The following is a 20398-nucleotide window of genomic DNA, read 5'->3' as shown; positions in this document are numbered from 1 at the left end:
ATAAACTTCTAGAACGTAGACTTCTCGTTATCATATTTACTTAACTAGCTGCTTCGAAGTTGATTTAAATCTGATTTCGGAAATAGATTTATCGGCGGGTCCGGATACCATCGCCTAGTTATTAAGTTAACGGAAATCATAGCTTTGGAGAAGGGAAATTAATAATATTCCTAGTAGCTAGCTTCGAAGGAAACTGCCCGTGCTATAACGTTCACCTATAGGTGTTTCAAGCGCTGAAATCAGGCCGAAGACGCCATGCTTTTTATTTTTCTTCTAAACTTCATTACTTGGGTTGTTTGCCTACTAAGTTCATTTTTAGGGCTCCGTAGATAAAACGAAGAACGGCACAGCTTATAATAAACATCACTCTCGTGTCTGACAAAACTCTCCTAGGTTTTATGTATGTAAACATAAACAGCATGTATACGTCCCAATGCTGGGCACAGGCCTCCCCTCAATCAACCGGAGTCGGAATAGTAAGTAGGTAGGTATGTACCTCAGTAATTCTAAAATATGAAAGCGAAATGTCACTCACTCATCACGGAATCTCAGAAAAAGCGAGTGTTAAGTCTCAAATTTCGCATGGGTGTTCCTATTTTATTTTTTTGGACGTGACTTATTGTAGATTTATAAGGCATTAACTACTTGGCCGGACAAATGGGGAGCGCTGAAGGCTCCCACCCGGTACAACGTTTAAGACAACAGGCCTGAGGGTGCCCAGTTGGGCGCGAACCTCGGCTCAGGGCGTCGTCTGAGAGGAAAAATATTTGAAGGAATTAATCGACTCTAGTGGGTCTATAGCGATAAGCGCTGAATGAGGTCGACCACGCCGGAGGGGTCGGTATCGGGGTCTTGAAGTGTTTGGTGTCGCGAGCTGATTGGCTGCCTCTATGGCTAGAGTAATCGGGTCGTCGGGATCGTATATTACGTCCTTCGGACGCCGATACTTTTCAGTGGATCGCTCTGCTTGCCGAAGTGCTCGGAAGTTTTTGCAGTCTACCCACTCAGCAGCCTAGACGTCCAGAAGCAGGGGGGGGGGGGGTATTTTCATCGAAATACCCTCCTGACCGCGGTTCCAAACGGTACCACCGTTACCACCCTATCCACCCCCGGCCTCCCACCAGCGGGTCTCACCGGGGAGGGTGTGATGACGTGTGCTCTGCCAGGCGGACCGCAAAGCTTCGCACGCAAGCAGCCCTAACGCCGCTTCACCGCGCCACGGCCGTAACGGGGTGAGCATGGCTCCCCCAACAGCTGGAGTCGCGAAACGCAGGGCGCGCGTATTCATGCGCTCCTGCCTCGACACCGCGCTCGCTGCCACCACTGCAGCAGCGTCCAGAAGACCTCTTTCGCCCCCGCCATGCCTAGCTGGCGCAACCCGCCGACCGCCCTCTTTCCCGCTGCCCCTGCCCAAACTTCCGGGAGCAGGAGCCGCGGTAAAGAGAACCACGACGCCACCTGAGCGCCGTCCACCGCAGCCCGTGACGAGGACCACGCCGCCCACTGCACTCTCCATGCCCTTGCTGGACATGGAGACGACACCGCCGCGATCATACGCGGCGGTATTAAACACGAACCCCGAGTCGCCGCCGCACGCGCCACCGCGTCCGTCCCTCCGGACGACGCCCACGCCGTCGCCGAAGCCTACACACCTCCAGCCGCCGCTCGCACCCGCGAGCAAGAAGCTGCCACCCATCGTGGTCGACCGGCTGCCTGACTGGCCCCACCACTTCCGCAAGCTGCGGGAGTTGCTGGGCCACATCCCCAACGCGCGCCCGTACGGAAAGGGCGTCCGCTTCCTGGCGAGGACCGAGGAAGAGTTCCGGCTCTACCAGCGGTACCTCACCACCCTGGAGAGAGCCACGGGACTCTCCTGGTTTGCGTACGCCCCACCGGCGGAGCGCTCCCTGAAGCTGGCCATACGTGGCCTACCAATGGACACCAACATCACGGAGCTGGAGGAGGAGCTGCGCTCGCGCGGCTTCGACCCAGAGTTCATCCGCCCCATCCAGGCTCGCGAGGGAAGGACAGGCTGTCTCTTCTTCGCGGAGATCCGCAGGACGCTGGGTTTCCAGCGGATCTACGAGGTCTCCGAGCTCCTCTGCATGCCCGGCGTCAAGGTCGAGGCGTGGAGGGGACGAAGAGGAGCAGCGCAGTGCCACCGCTGCCAGCAGTTCCGGCATAGCAGCCACAACTGCCACCGCCCTGCTGCCTGTGTCCGCTGTGGTGAGAACCACACGGCCAAGGAGTGCCTGCGCCCCCGGGAAGTTCCGGCAACCTGCGTCAACTGCGGGGGAACACACCCGGCGAACAGCTCTTCCTGCCCGGTCAAGTTACGCGAGCTGCGTAACACCAAGGCGGGTGCGGCGCCCATGACCGGCGCAAGAAGAGCCACTCCACCAGCAGCCTCCACTGTGGACCCCCACACCGAGCCGACCGCGCGGAGCTCGCTTATGGCCGCGGCGAACGGCCCAGCCGGGCCCAAGCCGCAGAGGCCTAAGCGCATCCGCAAGAGGGCAAAACCGGCCCCCACTGCCACCACCACCGGCGAGCAAATCGACGTGGAACCTGCCCTGCCGCAGCCCTCTACTACAGAGACAGCAGCCGCCGCCCCTCCAAAGGGGAAGAAGGCGAGGCCCCGAGCGGAGGCACCCGCAGATTCCGCCAACGACGAGAAGTTGGAAGTGTTGGAGCAGTCTATCCAGCTGCTCCACGACATCCTGGCGGCCATCCGCACAAGGACTGACCCAGTGCCCATCATCGTGGGAGGCCTGGCATCCCTGCTGGGCCAACTCACCGGTGGGCACTGACTACCAACACCGGACTGGACCGGGGCTGCCCACATCCACTACTCCTCGTCGAGTAGTCAGGATTGTGGCCACCCCCCCGGGGGATGAGTTGACGCTTCCAGTGGCAGTGGAAGCAGTCCTCTCCCCCCCTCCAGCCGACCCGACACCAGCTGCCCCGGCGACGGAGCAGCTCCCCGGACATGACACCACCGCCAGCTGACGGGCGCTCACTGGGAATCCCCCAACGGGGAACCACCCGGTGGGCTCGACCTCGCTGGCGGCACCACGGACAAGACCAACCATCGGGCTCACGGAGGGGCGATCATCGCCCGCCGTGTCCCACCCTCGTGCCACGCCCGTTTTTGCGGGCGGCGACTGAGACCACGCCAAGGGGGCATAGCCCCGAGGGCGTCTCCCCGTCGCGGGCTTCGCCCGCGACGTGAAGAAACCACGAGAGATACTTTTCAGTACCGTCCCTAAGCGGAATGTATTCGGAAGCCGCAACTACCAGGGGATTGGGGTGGTGCGGTGCAAAATCGAAAAAACGTTTTGAAGCTAATTTGAGCCATTGGGCAATAGTTTGCAGACCTAGGTCAATGTGCAGATTATATTGCGAAGGAACCACGGAGCTACCGTGGCTTTCCGCATGAAACGATTTTGTATTACCTGTAGACGGTGAATTTGAGGGGGACTCGCGTGAGCGAAAACTACCCCTGCATAGGTCATGATCGGACGGAAAGCGGTGTTCCTATTAGGATGTAGATGCTCACTAAGAATTTCAACCGAAAATTGCGAAATTTAAGGGGGTAAAATGTGGTGGTAAAGTTTGTATGCAACTTTTATAGTTTTAATATTAGGGTTTCACACGAAGTCGCGGGTTGAAACTGTCTATTTTATAAAATAGACATACCTATATGCAATGAGGTTAAACATAGTAACATTTATCAGTATATCAATGTATATTATACATCAACGCATAAATGAATAGTCAAATGTGAAAACAAATTCGGAATTCGATGAAAAATTCAACAGCCATTCGAAAACGGAGTTAAAAACAAATGACAAATAGGAACTCGTGATGTCACATGTTGCTTTTGCAATACAAACTAGGAACAACAGCCGTTTTGCAAGAACGGGACGGAGCATTCCCCCACCCCATTACATAACATAAACAGCCTATATACGTCCCACTGCTGGGCACAGGCCATTAATATCTATCTATATCACTCCCCCACCCCATTAATATCTCGATATTGAAAGACACTCTCCTTTTTTGAAGTCGGTTAAATATGGTTTTTCAGGTCTATTTTCTGCACGTGCTCATGAACAAAATCACTCTTGGCCATATTTTATTTCGATTTTCTAATTATTTATTATATTTAGCGAACCAAATAACGTGTACAGAGGTTCCTTACGTACATAGTTGTCAATAAAACAATGTATCGAGTTAATTATTGTAAATATATTTCTCATTCAGACTACATATTAACCCTTTTGCCTTTTATTGGTCAGTTATTACAATTCACACAATCCCGTGGTTTGTCACAAATCTACTGTCTATGAGAAACATAAAAAACTGTTACCTATCACAAAATTAATCCCAAAATGAATTAAGCTGTCTTATTTGCCTACATTTTATAACTAAGCGGAGATTTCAAGTCCGTGGACTTGCAACTGCAACTCTTGCTCAGTCTACCCTGAAGGGGGAAGTAGCGTGATTTGGTAATCTGCTATAAATCTGCTGTGGCGCTATGAAACGAAGACATCAAATGCTTACATTAAGCATCTAATTAGTATTGGAAGGTATTCTTGGACATTCGTAAATTTAAATAGAATACGTATGTGATTCCTGTAGACACTTCCTAATTTTATTTTAAGTTATACCGGTCATATTGACAGCTGTTAAAGAAAAAATATATAATTAACTCGGGCGTATCAAATAAGGATCTCGCTGATGTGCACCCTTTTGACGTGTGCTGTTAACTTAATTCGGTCAGATTATTGGCCAATGTAAAATTTTGAGAAGGTTGTTTAAATTTCTGCTTAAAATGGACGCGTGTTCCATAAATTATATGCCTCTCCATTTCCTGCCCCTTTCCTTTTCGGCGAATAAGAAAACGAACGGTATAACTTAAAATAAAATTAAGTGGTGCTACTGCTAATTCAGGCACGGTCACAAGTTCGGCGTATTTCGCACAGATGCATACTATTTGACCATTATATATGAACTAAACGTTAACAACCACTTTGCACAGGAGTAAAGCTGCCCATAGCTACGCTACAAACTAGTCCTTGAATGACTTGTACAAAAACATAATGCGTATCGTGAGACGCAACAGGATATTGGCTTAACATTTAACCTTAAAGACTGAGCATCATTAAACTTCACAAAACAATAGGATAGTTGACAACCCTATTATTGGATAATGTACCTCTGGCTACTCCAATTCGGATATAGTCTTGAGCTAATGTTATGTTGTTCTAAAATATACATAAATTGATATTCCAATGTGAAAACAGAATCTAAATTCGTCGAAAATTTTACAGTTACAGCTAGGGAATGCAATCCCGATCTCGCGAGATCCCGTCTAATTTTTCGGGATCAATCCCGAAACACAATATGACGAGATCCCATTCGAGATTGATGGGATTGGGCGAGTCTCGTTGAGTTATAATTTACCCGAAAATTTCGGTATCTCGCGAGATTGATATTTCGAATCCCGTGGGATCTCGAATTTGTGATCTCGAGTCGGGATTGCGTTCCCTAGTTACAGCCACCCGAAAGAAATGAGTTGAAAGAAATGGCAACAGGAACTCATGACGTCACATGTTACAACAGCCGTTTTGCTAGAACAGGACGGAGCATTCCCCACCATTGACTTTAACCATGAGTATCTCTGGTGTTAGAAGAGATATTATCAAACGGATTTTAGGTCTGTAATCAATCAATATTATTCAATAAAAATAAAAATTTTTCAGCTATCCTAGTGTATGATTGCTAAAGTATACAATAGTCACACAATCAATAGTCAGTAAACTACTTAGTAGTATTATGGCAAAAGGAACAGCTAAGAGTTTCACTTACTTCATAAACCTATAAATACGAAGCGTATTAGTCAAATCCTAATAATAACTGACTATGAGCGTATAAGTACACTGTTCATACTTATTTAATTATGAAATTATAATATGGAAGATATGAGAAACTTGGCAAAAGATGTTACACAATAATACTAGTGGCTTGGAGTTCAATACTTTGTAATTTGTATAGTATATTATGGGGCTTCCAAGCGGTTAAGGTATAAACACACCTCAGACTCTCCATACAGAAATCACATTCTTACCGTGTGTTACGCGTAAGTGCGAGCGAGACGCAGTCCGCGCGCTCTTCTCCTTACTGGCTTACGGCCATTTACAACTAAAGTAAGACCCAGAGGGAGTGAGGTAGGCGCCCGATATGAATTGGTGCGGGCGGAGTTCCCGTTCTATAAGTAATAATATTCATTATTCTATGGTATGGTTGTGTTACCGTAATCATACCGGTACAAAATTACGGTACCGATTTTCTATTGAACCGTAAAATCGATACCTTAATTTTATACCGGTAGCATAACCTTAACCGCTTCCAAGCCCTGCTATACAAGAATCACAATACATAATACGGCTCAACGCTTTACATACGTCATTTTAAGTTATTGAGATATGTTTAGAGAATAGGTACAAGGTAAAAGTCTCAACGTAAGATATTTTAGTGATAATTAATCTATTCAACGATTTATTATGAACAGTCGCATTTATTATAGAAGTACCTAAATATCGGTTTATACTAAAACACCAAGCCCCTACACCTAAAGTTAAGGAAAATAAGCACAATTATAAAGATATTATGCAAAAATAAAATATTGAATACTGTCACGAGTAGTCACTAAATGAGGTGCGTTTAACATCCATACTACTTTGTACGTGTGCAGCACCAAAATCTTAGAAAACTTTGAAATACTTTTAAGTAAACATATTTCTTATCGGTGTTATACTGGGGGGAGGGGGGAAGTATCAAACGTCTAAATACTACCCTCGACGCGTCTCGTTGCGCGAGAACTTCCGTTACCTACTCGTCGAATAGAAACTTTTGCGACTTGGCCAACCCCCTTGCCATACAAATACAAAACTGAGATCTACCTATGTAATTGGCTACTTGACAGTTGTAACAATAAAATATTAATTATAACGATAATTATCATTTTTAAATATTTTATTTTTATAAAATAAGAATTCGATTTTTTATCTGTGTATTACAAGACCCGAAACACGGGCGGCCATGATTGAGCTTCGTGTGACGTCACATATCACAAAATAAACAGAAACTATTTGTCAAGTTTCAAGTTATACTGTTTGACAGTTTTTTTGTTTATTGAAATATGACGTCACTGGCCGAATGTCACGTGTTAAGGGTTATATAAGTGTTTGTAATTTTTAAAATGCTTATCCGAAAACTGTCAACTAGCCAAATAAAAAGGTTTATTCAAAAGCTCCTTTTCAATATTGCAAACACACTTGAAGGATAAAAATAGCTTTCAAGATATGAAAATCGTGATTAAATTCAATGTTTCATAAGAATATCTACTTAACCTACCACTAACTTAGAGCTACCGATTCAGACTTATCAAAATAAATACGACCCTTTTAGAGTGAACTACTTTCCAACAATTGAAAGATAAATAACTTTTTTTAGTTAGAAATCTAATAATATTGAATTTGGTTTTAATTTCAAATACTGCCTACCAATTATATACCTATAATTTATATTGATTACTAAAATAAAGTGTTAAAGACTTCAAGATTTCACTTTTAAGGACGCATTATTATTAAAATTATAGGAAATTATTAGATTATATAGAAAAATTATATTAGAGAAATTATTAAAAAAACCGGACTTGAAAGCGGTTAAGATTATAAGGTTACTACCGGTATGAAATTACGATACCTACCGATTTGATTATCCAATAGGAAATATTAATAATTTCATACCGGTAGCGTAACCTTATACATTATCTTAACGGCTTGCAAGGCCTTTTTCAAAAGTATTCCAGTAAAGCATAAAAGTGTTTAAGAGAAGTTCATAGGCTAAGAATAATAAAGCCGCATATCAGTAGGTACTAAAGATAGACTTTTTGAGAGTTGCGAATTTTCAAACCCTATAGATATTTAGACCCCTTAACACTTTTATAGCAATAAAGTCTATCGTATTTGATCTACAAATCACGAAATCAAGTCATACATAAAAAAGAAATAAGTGTTTTTTAAGCTCTCGCTCGAAGCTCACAGAGGAGGCACCGGGCACGTTTCGGCCGAAATTGTTGTTTAAGATTGTATATAAGCGTTCACACAGATCCTGACGCGGTTTCATGCAATCTTCGCTTATTCGCCCGTTACGGTCGCAATGCCGCCTCAATATTATGCATTCCAATTTTCCAAAATCCATTTGAAGTCCACTTCAAATATTTTTTTCTAAAAGATAATTATTATAATATTATCATAAGAATTCGACGTATAACACATTAGTGTGTCATCAGCTTGGGTTTTAATCAAATCGTAACTTATTAATAGTGATATAAATGTCACATTAATGGATAAATACCACATTAAAGTCATTACAGACTCTCCTTTTAACATCCAAACCCATAGATTTACTACTACCCCATTGTTTAACTATTGAGTCTGGAAATGTCGCCCGCATGAGGGTGACAATGGACACACGTAACTTAGTAATATTTTTGGCATGTTGCATACGGGAATCGAACTCAAGCCAAACGATCGAACCGAACAGATGTCTTTAAAACTTGGTTTTGGTGGAACAATATTTTTAAATATTATTTTGATGGTAGTTGTTTTCGTTTCAATCACTTTTTACTATTTCAATATTTGAGCCTAGTAACCCTGTTGTTGGCGTACTAATCAAAACGAGCTTTAACCACTTAAGCTGACGACACACTAATGCGAGACGGCCCCTAGGCAGACTCTTGCTCGAACAGCGCAGCTTGCGACAGCGAAATCTGCGGCGAACTCGGCATTTGCTTTACCAACATCATTTTCACGCAAGGAGCTAGCAGATACACTAAAACGCCTCCAGCTATGATAGAGACGACGCATAGAGCCCATTGCGCGGCTTTTATAGATATAGCTGTGTCGATAACAGGCCTTGTAAGCTGGCAGTAGGTGACTAGAGAACGGGAGAAGTTGTAAGGGCCGCTGATGCGGGCGTTTGGACCGCAGTTGGATGTCTGGAAACCGATCCAGCCGGCTGATCTGTTGAACAGAACCTGAAAATAAAAAAGTGGAATTTAAAATAGGCCAGTTTCCAACTAGTTAATTTAGTTTTTTTTTCTAAACGGCAAAACACGAAATGACTATGGAATTTTGTACGAAAAAACCTCGAAAATGCACATTGTGACGTCACAGAAAAACGTGATAAAATGTCGCACTTATTATTACGTTCACTAACGTTTGTCTTGATAAAAGTTCATAAACAAGGTATTTAAATAGAAAAAAGAAAATACTTTCGTCAGTTTTAGATCTGTCTTGATTTAGTAACAATAATTTTATAATTTATCCTTGATCTAGGATACTTACTATCCAAATTGATATCAAACGTTAGTCGTTAAACCAAGTCAGGAGAACTTCGGCCAACTCAAAATCTCTGGCAAAGGTACCACCTACTAACTTCGATAATGCGCCTGGAAATTGTACCCGGTCGTCTGTCTAAATTGTGAACCGAAACCTCAATAACGTCACGCGGCGCGAATTATATTGAGCGCTTCGACCAAAAGCCGTTTGACGTCCATCTACGTAGATAGCATTCGTATCGTTTATTGGTCCAAGCGCTCGATATAATTCGCGCTGCGCGGCGCGGTTGTCATGCAGACCCGGCATGAAGACTATTTATAAGTAGTACTTTTATTCGTACATATCGTAAAAATACACCATCTCCATAGCGTTATCCCGTTTTCACAGGGTCCGCTTACCTAACCTGAAGGTTTGAGATGTCCTATTTATACATATCGCAAAAATAAACAAATATAAGACATTAATTATACTACACCTACGAGGAAAGTGCCTTCTTCCTCTTTTGAAAAAGGGGAAGTATGACATTACTGTAACACAAGTAAGCGGGAGCGAAGAATGTTTAAAAATCAATTATTTCCGCTTTCTAAATTTAAATTTTTTGACATGTCAAAAGACAAAGATTTTATATCGCTAAATGCTAATAATCCAAGTTCGTTAAATGTTACTAGTGGCGGCGGCGGTGTGGCGTGGCTCCAACTACACTCTCGTAGGTAATCGGTCACTTTCTTACGTCGGTGAACACACTATTATTTCAATAGAGTACATAGATAAACTTAAAGCACATAATAACGGGTTCTTACCGCGTTTAAATGGGGATATGAGACTCCCGATATTTCGACACTGTTGCAAGTGCCATGATCACGGGATGACTGATGAGATTGAAGTGGAGTAGGTAGATCCATAATTTTCTACGGGCAGATATATCTGTCTACACTCTTTCTTTGCCACTTGTTTATGTTTTTGACATCGGAATGTTCGGAACCATCTGAACTCCACTCCAATCTCATCAGTCATCCCGTAATCATGGCACTTGCAACAGTGTCGAAATATCGGGAGACTCATATCCCCATTTAAACGCGGTAAGAACCCGTTATTATGTGCTTTAATTGTGATAATAACCGCGTAAACTTAAAACAATGTATAGATAAACTTACCTCAAAACCCTCCATGGCAGTGTAACCCAGTACGGTTTCCTTGCCGCCCGCTTCTAACCCCAACTTGTAACAGAACTCCGACACCGAGCCACTGTGCTCGCTGCTATTGCGTGCCGTCACCACCCGCATGTAGTTCTGCAAAGCAAATAAATAAAACATTATGTCAATCTTAGGGCTTAACCATCTACAGGACAGATCTGTAATTTACTATGGCGGAACAACTGACTTTTATAAAATACAACAAGGAAACAATTACAGTAAAACGTATCGATAGGTACTTATCGCTTAAAGGTCAAACCACAATTAGTCAGCACCTCAGGGGGGTTAAAATGGCCCCATCGAAGCAATTCATCTAAGAAAGCTATATTGCAATTTGACATTTGCGCATATATAAATATAATATGTAAAAGTAAGTGCGCAATGCAAACAAATGTCAAATAGCAATATTGCTTTCTTCGATGAATTGCTTCGATGTGGCCATTTTAACCAACCAGAACGTGGAAGAAATCGCTTTAGGAATCCTTTTCTGTTACTCAATACAGTCATATTTTGCTAGAGCGACCGCACACGGCAGAATCGAGACGAGGCGATAGCGCGCGTAAGCGTGCGGTCGCTCTCTCTCGCTCTAGCAAATGACGGCTCTAAGTAACAGAAAGGGATAGAAGTATAAGAAAGTGCGATGAGGTTCTGACAAAGGTGGTTCAACCCTAAAGCGATTTCTCCCACGCGACCTCAGAATGAGGAAACTACTGACAAGATTAACTAAAGGGTCTTCTTCTTCTACCGTGTGGTTTGCAAGGTGGATTACCAACCTTATCAACCTTGGTGCCAAGGTTATTATTGAGCCGCCAAAGGCCCCGACATGGCTCATGTAACAACTACGTACTTACATCAGTAAGTAGTAACCAGGGCCAACGGCTTAACGTGCCTTCCGGAGCGCGGATCATCTTACTTTCGGACACTAACCTAACCAAACCAAGGATAGCAAGTGATTTTTATGACCCCACCGGGATTCGACTAAAGGGTTATAATTCAAAATACCAAATGTATGTGGCTCCGACTTCAGTCTTTATTCCCGCTGCTAAGCTAATGCATACTCCACCTATCTGTATAATATAATAATAATAAAATATTTCAGATTCTGCATCCATATTATGTTAGTAAAACAATAGAGACTTACGAACTATGTTAGTATAATAAATTAAATGACATTACTTAGCCACACGGCGTATATGTAACACGTGAGTCATAACCCAGTGTTTCCAGAATGGGCCATCCATCCTCTCTGCTACGATTCTTAGAAGACTGTTGGCGCTGCCACGGTCTCTCATCATTAGGGTATAATGTATGGGGTAATTACCTGGGGTGGTAGCTCTAAAGTAAAATATTGACGGTCATTGTCATCGTTTAGAAGGTCTACCGCCAACCACGGCAACGACCACTCCTGAGGTTCAGGCCAGCAGGCGGCCTGAAATTACAACAAAAAATAAGTTTAAAATATATCACGGCCTCTCCGCGTTCCTCAAAACCAATATAGATGGCGCTGTACAGATTTTTCTTCGTTTAACCTTCAAATTTCATGGATAACATTATGCTTTTATCTTTGTCTTTGGGTATAAATGATGCCCCTTTTTATTACACCCTGCACAGTTACATTTTCTACCCATTATTATTTTGATCAAAATAAAGAGAAGCAGTATTATTAGCACCATAATTTTATTCTACACATAATGTGATCCAAATAGTAAGCAACAATTAATAATCTGCCATTACAATGTATTTTGGAGTAATAATAAAATCATCATCATCAGCCCATTAACGTCCCCACTGCTGGGGCACGGGCCTTCCCTATGGATGGATAGGGAGATCGGGCCTTAAACCCTCACGCGGGCCCAGTGCGGATTGATGGTTATTAACGACTGCTAATGCAGCCGGGACCAACGGCTTAACGTGCCTTCCGAAGCACGGAGGAGCTCGAGATGAAAACTTTTTTTTTGTGGTCACCCATCCTATGACCGGCCTTTGCGAAAGTTGCTTTATTTTAACAAATGCAGACCGAGCGCGTTAACCGCTGCGCCACCGAGCTTCTCAAATGTAATAAAATAGGTAATTACAACGTTAAAGCTGTACAATGCCATTTATCTCGTTCATTAGTTTCGTTAGAGATATGGTATAGTTAGAGAGACAGTATCCTTAGAGGAATAAGTTTAATTAGAGTGATAATGGCCCCGATTCCTGCAGACACCGCCTAATTTTATTTTAAGTTATATCCGTCATTTTCATATCCGTCGAAAAGGAAAGGGACGGATGATTCACAGCTCTTAATTTTAGGAAGAATGAGTAAATGAATGAATAACCCGGGCGAATCAAAAGGTACGTCGCTGGTATGCAATCCGTTTGACGTGCTGTCTACTTAACCGTGTCGGGTTATTGACGGATGTAAAATTTTTAGACGGTTGGTTTAGATTTGTGCTTAAAATTGACGTGTGTTCCATAAATTTTATGCTTGTCGATTACCCGTCCCTTTCCTTTTCGGCGGATAAGAAAATGACAGATATAGCTTAAAATAAAATTAGATGGTATTTACAGGAATTAGCACCAATGTCGTTAGAGGGATAGTGTTACTGACATACATATTGAACCATTCTTTGGGCGATGGCTTGACCACCTGTCATTGTAAGGTTCATCATATTCATCTTAAGACTTAGTATAAAGAGTGCCTGCAACTTGTGTTGTATTGTATCGTAAAACACAATCTACGCTATTTCTTTATTGCCATTCTAGTACTAAAGTTCTATGTACGTTGCAACCTTTCTTTAAAACTAGACTGAAGTCTGGCTATTGGAACAACAATTTTATGATATAAAAGAGCTTATGACAAAAAAAGTTTTAATTGACAAAATAAGTAATTGAATTATAATTGTTATCGATACTAAATAGTATACATTATTAATAGATTAATGGTGCGAATAATACAAAATATTACTCTTGATATGAAATTGTTTATTTATTTTACTTTTTGTATGTGACTTGCAACGAAATCTTCTGTTCAAAATAATCAAAGATTACATACCTCGCCGTGGTACCAAACTTCATCCAATATGAGAACATTCGATGCTTGAGCCGCATTCCTTAATTCGTCCACAACCTGGACGCAAGGAAACATGTAAATATAAGTTGTAAACTTGAAACTATGTCTGTTATGGTTAGGATCTGTTATTAAATTCCTAGGTAACCGTCATCATAATTGTATATGCAATTTCAAAGAATATTTTGGTGTAAGCATAAGGATTCCCGACCGAATCCAAACCGGGAGCTCTGGCTTGATGATCAGTGTCTTGCCATCACTTTAGGCTAAATGGGCGTTAACAGTTAGGGCTCAAACTGGATGACAGCGGCAGCGGCGCGGGGGCGATAGCGGCGCGGGGAGCGGCGCGGCGGCCGCTGTTCCGTTCTCGATGCCAGCGGCCAAATCGCGCGGTGTTGCGGCGGTATAGAGTTGTGTCTTAAATAAACGCGATGTCGAAACGGCGACAACGCATTTTTGATTGTAGTTCTTTTGTTTCGTACGATTTATTATGGGCAAAAGAAGATCAGAATCCCTATAATGAACAAAGGAAACAAAAAGGCGAGTTTCAAACGCAGAGACACCGCTCGACTAGAGCGCACCGCTCGTACCCCGCTCGCCGCGCCGCTGCCATCGAGAACACTTTAATATAAATCTTAGCATTTGAACGCGCCGCTCCCCGCACCGCCGCCGCCGCCGCGCTGCTGCCGCTGTCATCCAGTTTCAGGCCTTAAGGAGTAAGCAAGCGGACTGTCTGCCTGGCTCTCACTTGCGCGCTAGGCGGCACACGATAAGTGCGAGATTTTTTTATAGTGTCTGGGGTCTATTGGTATTGGGACATGCATACATAAACTCACGCCTATTTTCCACCGGGGTAAGCAGAGAACATAGAATTGCATTTGCTTCGATCCTGACATTGCGTCCTCCACATTTATCAATCGCTTCATACATGGACGCTGGTTCAGAGTAGATCGTACTAAACCTTTTCTAAGGACATCTCCAGTCTGGTAAATGTAATCAACTTTCGCTTTATATACAGCTTTTACAATTCTATTATCCTTCATCCGCTCTACGTGTCCAAACCAAACTAACATTCCCTTCTCAATCTTAGTCACTATATCGCCTTTTACACCACTTCTCTGTCTTATCACACTGTTTCTCACTCTATCACTCAACTTAACACCGCAAACATATGTTATATAATGTATGTATAAATAATCCGTGGTAGCCCAGTTGGTAGAACGCTTGCCTCTCAATTTGAGGTCGCAGGTTCGAATCTAGCACAGGCCTAAACCAATCATTGTTGAATTTGTTTTCGAATTCATGTTTGGATCATAAATTATTATCAAGTGCTCAGCAGTTACATGTAACTTAACCTATATTGGGCTGGTTTCCCCTTCGTGGGTTGGAAGATCAGACAGGCAGTCGTTTCTGTAACTGGGCCTGTCAAATCTTCAGGCTAGGTAGGCGAACCCTGCGAAAAACGGGATAATGCTAAAGAGATAATAATGATGTATGTATAAATAATATTAATAACATACCTGTCTAAATAATAAGTCAGGCAACCTAATATTTGTGGTACCACTATCCACAATACTCTTCTCGTCATTCAGTTTGGTACAAGTTTCTTGATTCACTTCTGAGAATCCACCTTTAGCGTCACTATCAGTAGTCAGTTGTTTAAAAGTAGTATTATTTGTAATAGTATTAGAAGCGTTGCTTGGTATCAATCTTATAGATATCACTCCGACTTCGTACCAACGTTTGCGAAGTATTGTTGTTCGAAACATTGTATTGGGATTTGTTATTGGGTCGTCTTCTGTAAAGAATAACAGGGTGTGTTATGTTAGATGTTTAGGCAAGACTTGCTAAAAGGAACGAAAAAAGGAACGAAAACTAACATACACACATAGATACCGAAACTTAGGAAACGTAGGCAGAGCCATAAGTAATACAAATACAAATATAGTTTATTGCACACAACATACAAAACAAGTTTTACACACATGAACGAAAGGTACAGTACTTATAATCTGGCGGCCTTATCACAATTTGTGTGGGCCATTGTATATCTATTTAGTGTAGGAAGTATGAATGATGATACCTTGTTCTTTAAGTTATACCATAGCATCACGTCTAGATAGGCATAGGCAGAGATGTATAGTACACCCAGTACTTTCCAGCTATGTTTAAGTCCCATGTAATAGAGAACGAGCCAGTGTTTTTTTTTATAGAAAATATAATACTTAAGTATATCTTATTCTTTATTTAATAATAAATAAACTTAATAGAAACAATAATAAAAAACAGTAATAAACAAGTTTACAAAAAATAAGAGTAGGTAATAAACGCAAAAATAAGGATTAAAACTATACTACTAAAACTAAATTAAAAAGCTCAATTAAAAATGCTCCCTTTTATCACCTCTCGACCGAATGTGCCCATCACGCTCGCAGCATTGCCCCGTTGGATGGCGAGAGAAATATGCTGCGCTAAGTAATGCCCGGACCGGGAGTCGCCCCCCTGCTCCCTTAGCCGCTTACCCACCTCTCTGATAAAGCGCTTCGCTTCAGAACCCCAAGTCCCCGCCGTTTCGACGGCAAACGGCACAGTATATCTTGAAAAAATATAAATGAATAAACTTACCAAGCATCTTGAAACTGCCAATATGCGTAGCGTTGTACGCGCTGTGTGCACCGCACAATTTTAATTTAAATGACATAGGTTTATTAAGCATACGGTCCAGAGAATCCAGCCAGGATTCCACTATAACGTTCTCGCCCCATGCGCCCACTGGCAGGTAGGCTAAGCCAAGAAGACCCTGAAATCACAAACGTTTGAAAATAGGGCTGATACAACTTAGATTTGAGATAGACAGCTTAAAAATTACTCACTCGCTGTTTTCTACTTAGCTAGAAGTGGTTATTATACTACCCAATCCAGCCTGCCTGATACGTTAGGGTCGTGGGCTCGCGTAACCAGATTGCAAAAATTGACGCTAATAGACTCGCTCGATATCGTGGTTACCATGGTTACGCCAACCAATTTGCTCTTATACTACACGACTCCGATTGCCGAGCCTTGTGGCATCGTGCAGGACGGATTGGCAAATGTAATAACCGCTTAGGCTGCAGCTTTTTTTAGCTCAGTTAGAGTTATCAAACTGTAAAATAAAATTAAGTTTGTGTCTGCCAGACGGCGCGATACCACAGGATTCAGCCACGTTTTGATGCAGCAAATGCTGTACGTCGTTTAGCTATTGATATTGTGGAATTATAGTCACGCCGCGCCGCGCGCGACTACGTAACCGTGTAGAATCTACACTATCTTACGTTTTTTTATATTAAAAAAGTATATCCGTCCTACCTGCCATCCAGATCCATTCATGAAGAACTTGTGACTCTTTGTGATGAGTGCAATATCACTCCTCACCTCAGGCACCGATGGGAGTGATGGAAACTGTATAAAATCAGTTACTAGACGGCCCACCCACATGCCTTGAGAATATTTAGCTTGCACCTGAAAAGTTTTTAAAATAATAGTAGGTAAATGTAATAGTCACTGTCTTATATTAATACTACAAACTAAGGATGTCGGGAGGCATAGCATAAATCTCGTTCTTACTGCCTTACTCCATTCGTGCGAGTGAGACAGACAATCTGCATAGAGTAAAGTGGTCCTCATGTGGGATGAAGTGAACCAAGCTTGCTCCAAGCTATAGTACTATTGTTTATTCTATGCTAAAGGAAAACGTAACTTGATAGAAATGAAGCTGCCTACTATGGCCCTTTGGAAAATATTATTATGCTATTACATACCAGAGCATACACATACAATAGATGTAGATGTATGTATTATGAACTTAATCTATACAACTAAAACATAAAAACTTCATATTTAGCTTAAACTTAATATGTTTAAGGATATTATTTGCCTTCCTCGTTCATTTGTCTTTTGACAAAGGGCTCCTCCAGCTCTTTCTACTTATCTCTGTCTCTCGCCACTCTTTCATTTTTATTAGTATGTGTGTTACTTGTTGCAGATGTTGGTTTTATTGGATGCTTATTAGTATCTACTTTACATATACAATAGTTCATCATAATTCAACTTAAGACTTGGAAACAGGATGCAAATTGTCTTGTGATAAATTGCATGGTGGCCTTGTTTTAATTAAGTTATTTATGTGGCAATTGTGAGGAAAAATATAATATTATATAAGTAGGTATTTAAGTGAATAAGCCAATAATTTACTCACTTCTTTTGCACTGTCATAAATGCTGCTTGAATTTTTTGACTGGAAGTATATATCACTGTCTTGTCGAGCATATGAAGCTATGGCCAAAGTTGTACTGCCTGTATCCACTAGGACGCTCAGCTATAAATAAAAATTATAAGAAAATTAAACAGTTTTTTAACAAGTAATATAATAATAATATTTTTTAAAATAAATTTAGCAACATTACAATGGAATTTGGGGGAGCCCTATGCCCAGCAGTGGACGTCGTACGGCTGATGATGATGATGACAATGGAATATTTCCTTGAATATTTTTTTCTTAGACATGGCATCAAGTATCCTAAATTTACCAAATTATTACCAGACAGCTATCTCTAGTTATTAGCTTATTCAATTTTCTTTTAGTTTAGTGTAATTTTTAATTTTATTATATCCTAAATATATTTTCAGATCAAGGATCTTTTAAAGAAGAGTCAAGTCAAGACAACTCTAAACCGGTGAGTGTGAAGTCTTTGATGAGGGTGGAAGAAGCAATAGTGGTTTGTGAGGATTGCCATAAGTGGATTTCCATGGTGTCTGCCTACCCCAACGAGGAATAAGCGTCACCTTATGTATGTATATGGAAGTAACTTTTCTACCTAATAATAGAAATACAGTAAAAGATAAATTAGGTACTTCTAACTTATAAATGTACTAGATTTAAATTTACAGATTAGTAAACAATCCTTGACCTATGCTACTGATGAAGATGCTAAAACAATTCATGATGTAACATTGTTACAAGTTTAGAATTACTATATTAATGCTATGTGTCATTTTATTTGTCTATTTTTATAGCGATGACCACAACAATATGAAACAAGCTAGCCAACAATTTAATTTTGTTCGGGTCACTCAATCAAAGATAATTTTTATGTATTGTATTGTATATATATATATGTAAACTTAACGCAATGCAAAAACGAAGTTAGGATAAGAGTTAGTTACGATAAGATTTTTTTCATTAGTAGCAATAAGATAACTAAAAATGATGTTACAGTTAACTGAAGTGGAATTTATGTTGTTTTTCAACAAAATTATACTTAATTTTATGGTTACCTTTTGATGTGGATGTCCTACGTTGATTTCTATCGCGTAAGCTTGTCCAGCCTCACCAGACAAATTGTATTCCTCTCCATAGCACTTACTTAAGAAAACAAATAAGAATATAGCAAACGATACGCAAATTCTACTCATTGTCATTACTTCTGCATCCTGCCACGAACAGTCAATAATAACTCACTGGAGTCAGTCAGATTGTTTTTAAAACAGATATTGAAATTATTTGTTTTGATTCGCTTCCTTCGTTTTTAATTTGACTTAATTGAATGAATGAAATTGTTCATTTGAGTGAGTTACTGATTGATTTTACTTTATTTCCATCTTTGCCTACCATAAACAAAATTATTGTTTTTTAAATATTATTATTATTTTTAAGCGGGCTATAAATAAACGTATATTTGAACATACATTTATTACATGTACACACACTTCTTTTTACCAGTACATGACAAAAACAAATTGTAGAGCTTAAATAAAATTAAAAGTGCCTCTAAATGATTATCCACAAAATTATCCTAGAGTTGGAGTCATAAAGTAACACAATAAGACCAAAAGAAGTGGAAATAGGCACACTAAAATAAACAATAATATTATGAGTTTGATTTTTACACACTCATGATAATATTTTATTATTAAAACATTAATTTAATAACATATTATTATAATGCTCAATTAGATATTACGGGAATTCCAGAGCATGCACACGCATTTTCATACTTACGGTAGCAGTGTTACTTATTTCCATTAAAATCATAACTCTCCTTCTCGCACAGTCCGGTAAAAGTAGACCTCAGAACAATAACTAAAGCATAGAAGGAAGGCTAAAATAGCAACAGAACTCTATAATTCTGCTCTACTTTATCTTACGGAACCGGCGTAATGTTAGACAAAGACGCATATACAAAAATTGTTTCGTAATTTCGTAGGTTGTCACAAGTTTTTCATTGCCTAGTGTTGGGTTTCACTTTAGTAATATGTCGATAAAATTAAATTTACTTACAATTAATGTCGATAATTTTTTTTACAAGATTTCTTTTTGTAGGACGCAATTATCTTCTTCTTGATGAAAGGAGACTCTGTCTCTGATAGGTAAGTATCTAACCATTTTTGGATTATATTATCTGGTTTATATTAGTTTGGAGCTGCAGCTCACATTCAGGAAGGAAAGAAAATAGCCAACTGTTATCGTTTCATCGGTAAGTATTTTGAGCTGCAGCCCCATACCACACAAGACATAATGTCACAGAGTCGAGACACTCAATTATTTGATATAAATAAAAGTTTCTTTCCATTTATTTGGAAAAATATTGTTAAATTATCACTTAAAACAATCTGAACACAAGACACTCGTAAACAAAGTTCACGCGACCGTGTCAAATAGTTCGGTAAATATAAGTAAAATCTTCTTATGTTATGTTACTATGTAT

The 20398-nt window shown here is 40.9% G+C and overlaps 1 protein-coding gene across 1 annotated transcript; it reads right to left on the bottom strand.

The window, feature by feature from the left end:
- Positions 1-7708: 7708 nt before the first annotated feature.
- Positions 7709-19265, bottom strand: LOC126371082 (beta-secretase 1-like). The gene is made up of 9 exons (XM_050016276.1): positions 18969-19265; positions 17890-18009; positions 17001-17153; positions 16281-16455; positions 15176-15453; positions 13641-13715; positions 11928-12035; positions 10568-10702; positions 7709-9109 (listed from the first exon to the last, which is right to left on the bottom strand). The coding sequence occupies exons 1-9, from the start codon at positions 19110-19112 to the stop codon at positions 8798-8800; spliced, it is 1500 nt and encodes a 499-aa protein (XP_049872233.1). The 5' UTR covers positions 19113-19265; the 3' UTR covers positions 7709-8797.
- Positions 19266-20398: the final 1133 nt, after the last annotated feature.

The sequence above is a fragment of the Pectinophora gossypiella genome, chromosome 12 (assembly GCF_024362695.1).
Source record: "Pectinophora gossypiella chromosome 12, ilPecGoss1.1, whole genome shotgun sequence".
Classification (NCBI taxonomy): Eukaryota; Metazoa; Arthropoda; class Insecta; order Lepidoptera; family Gelechiidae; genus Pectinophora; species Pectinophora gossypiella.
The sequence above is the reverse complement of the archived record's forward strand: the minus strand, read 5'-3'. Positions and strand labels throughout refer to the sequence as shown.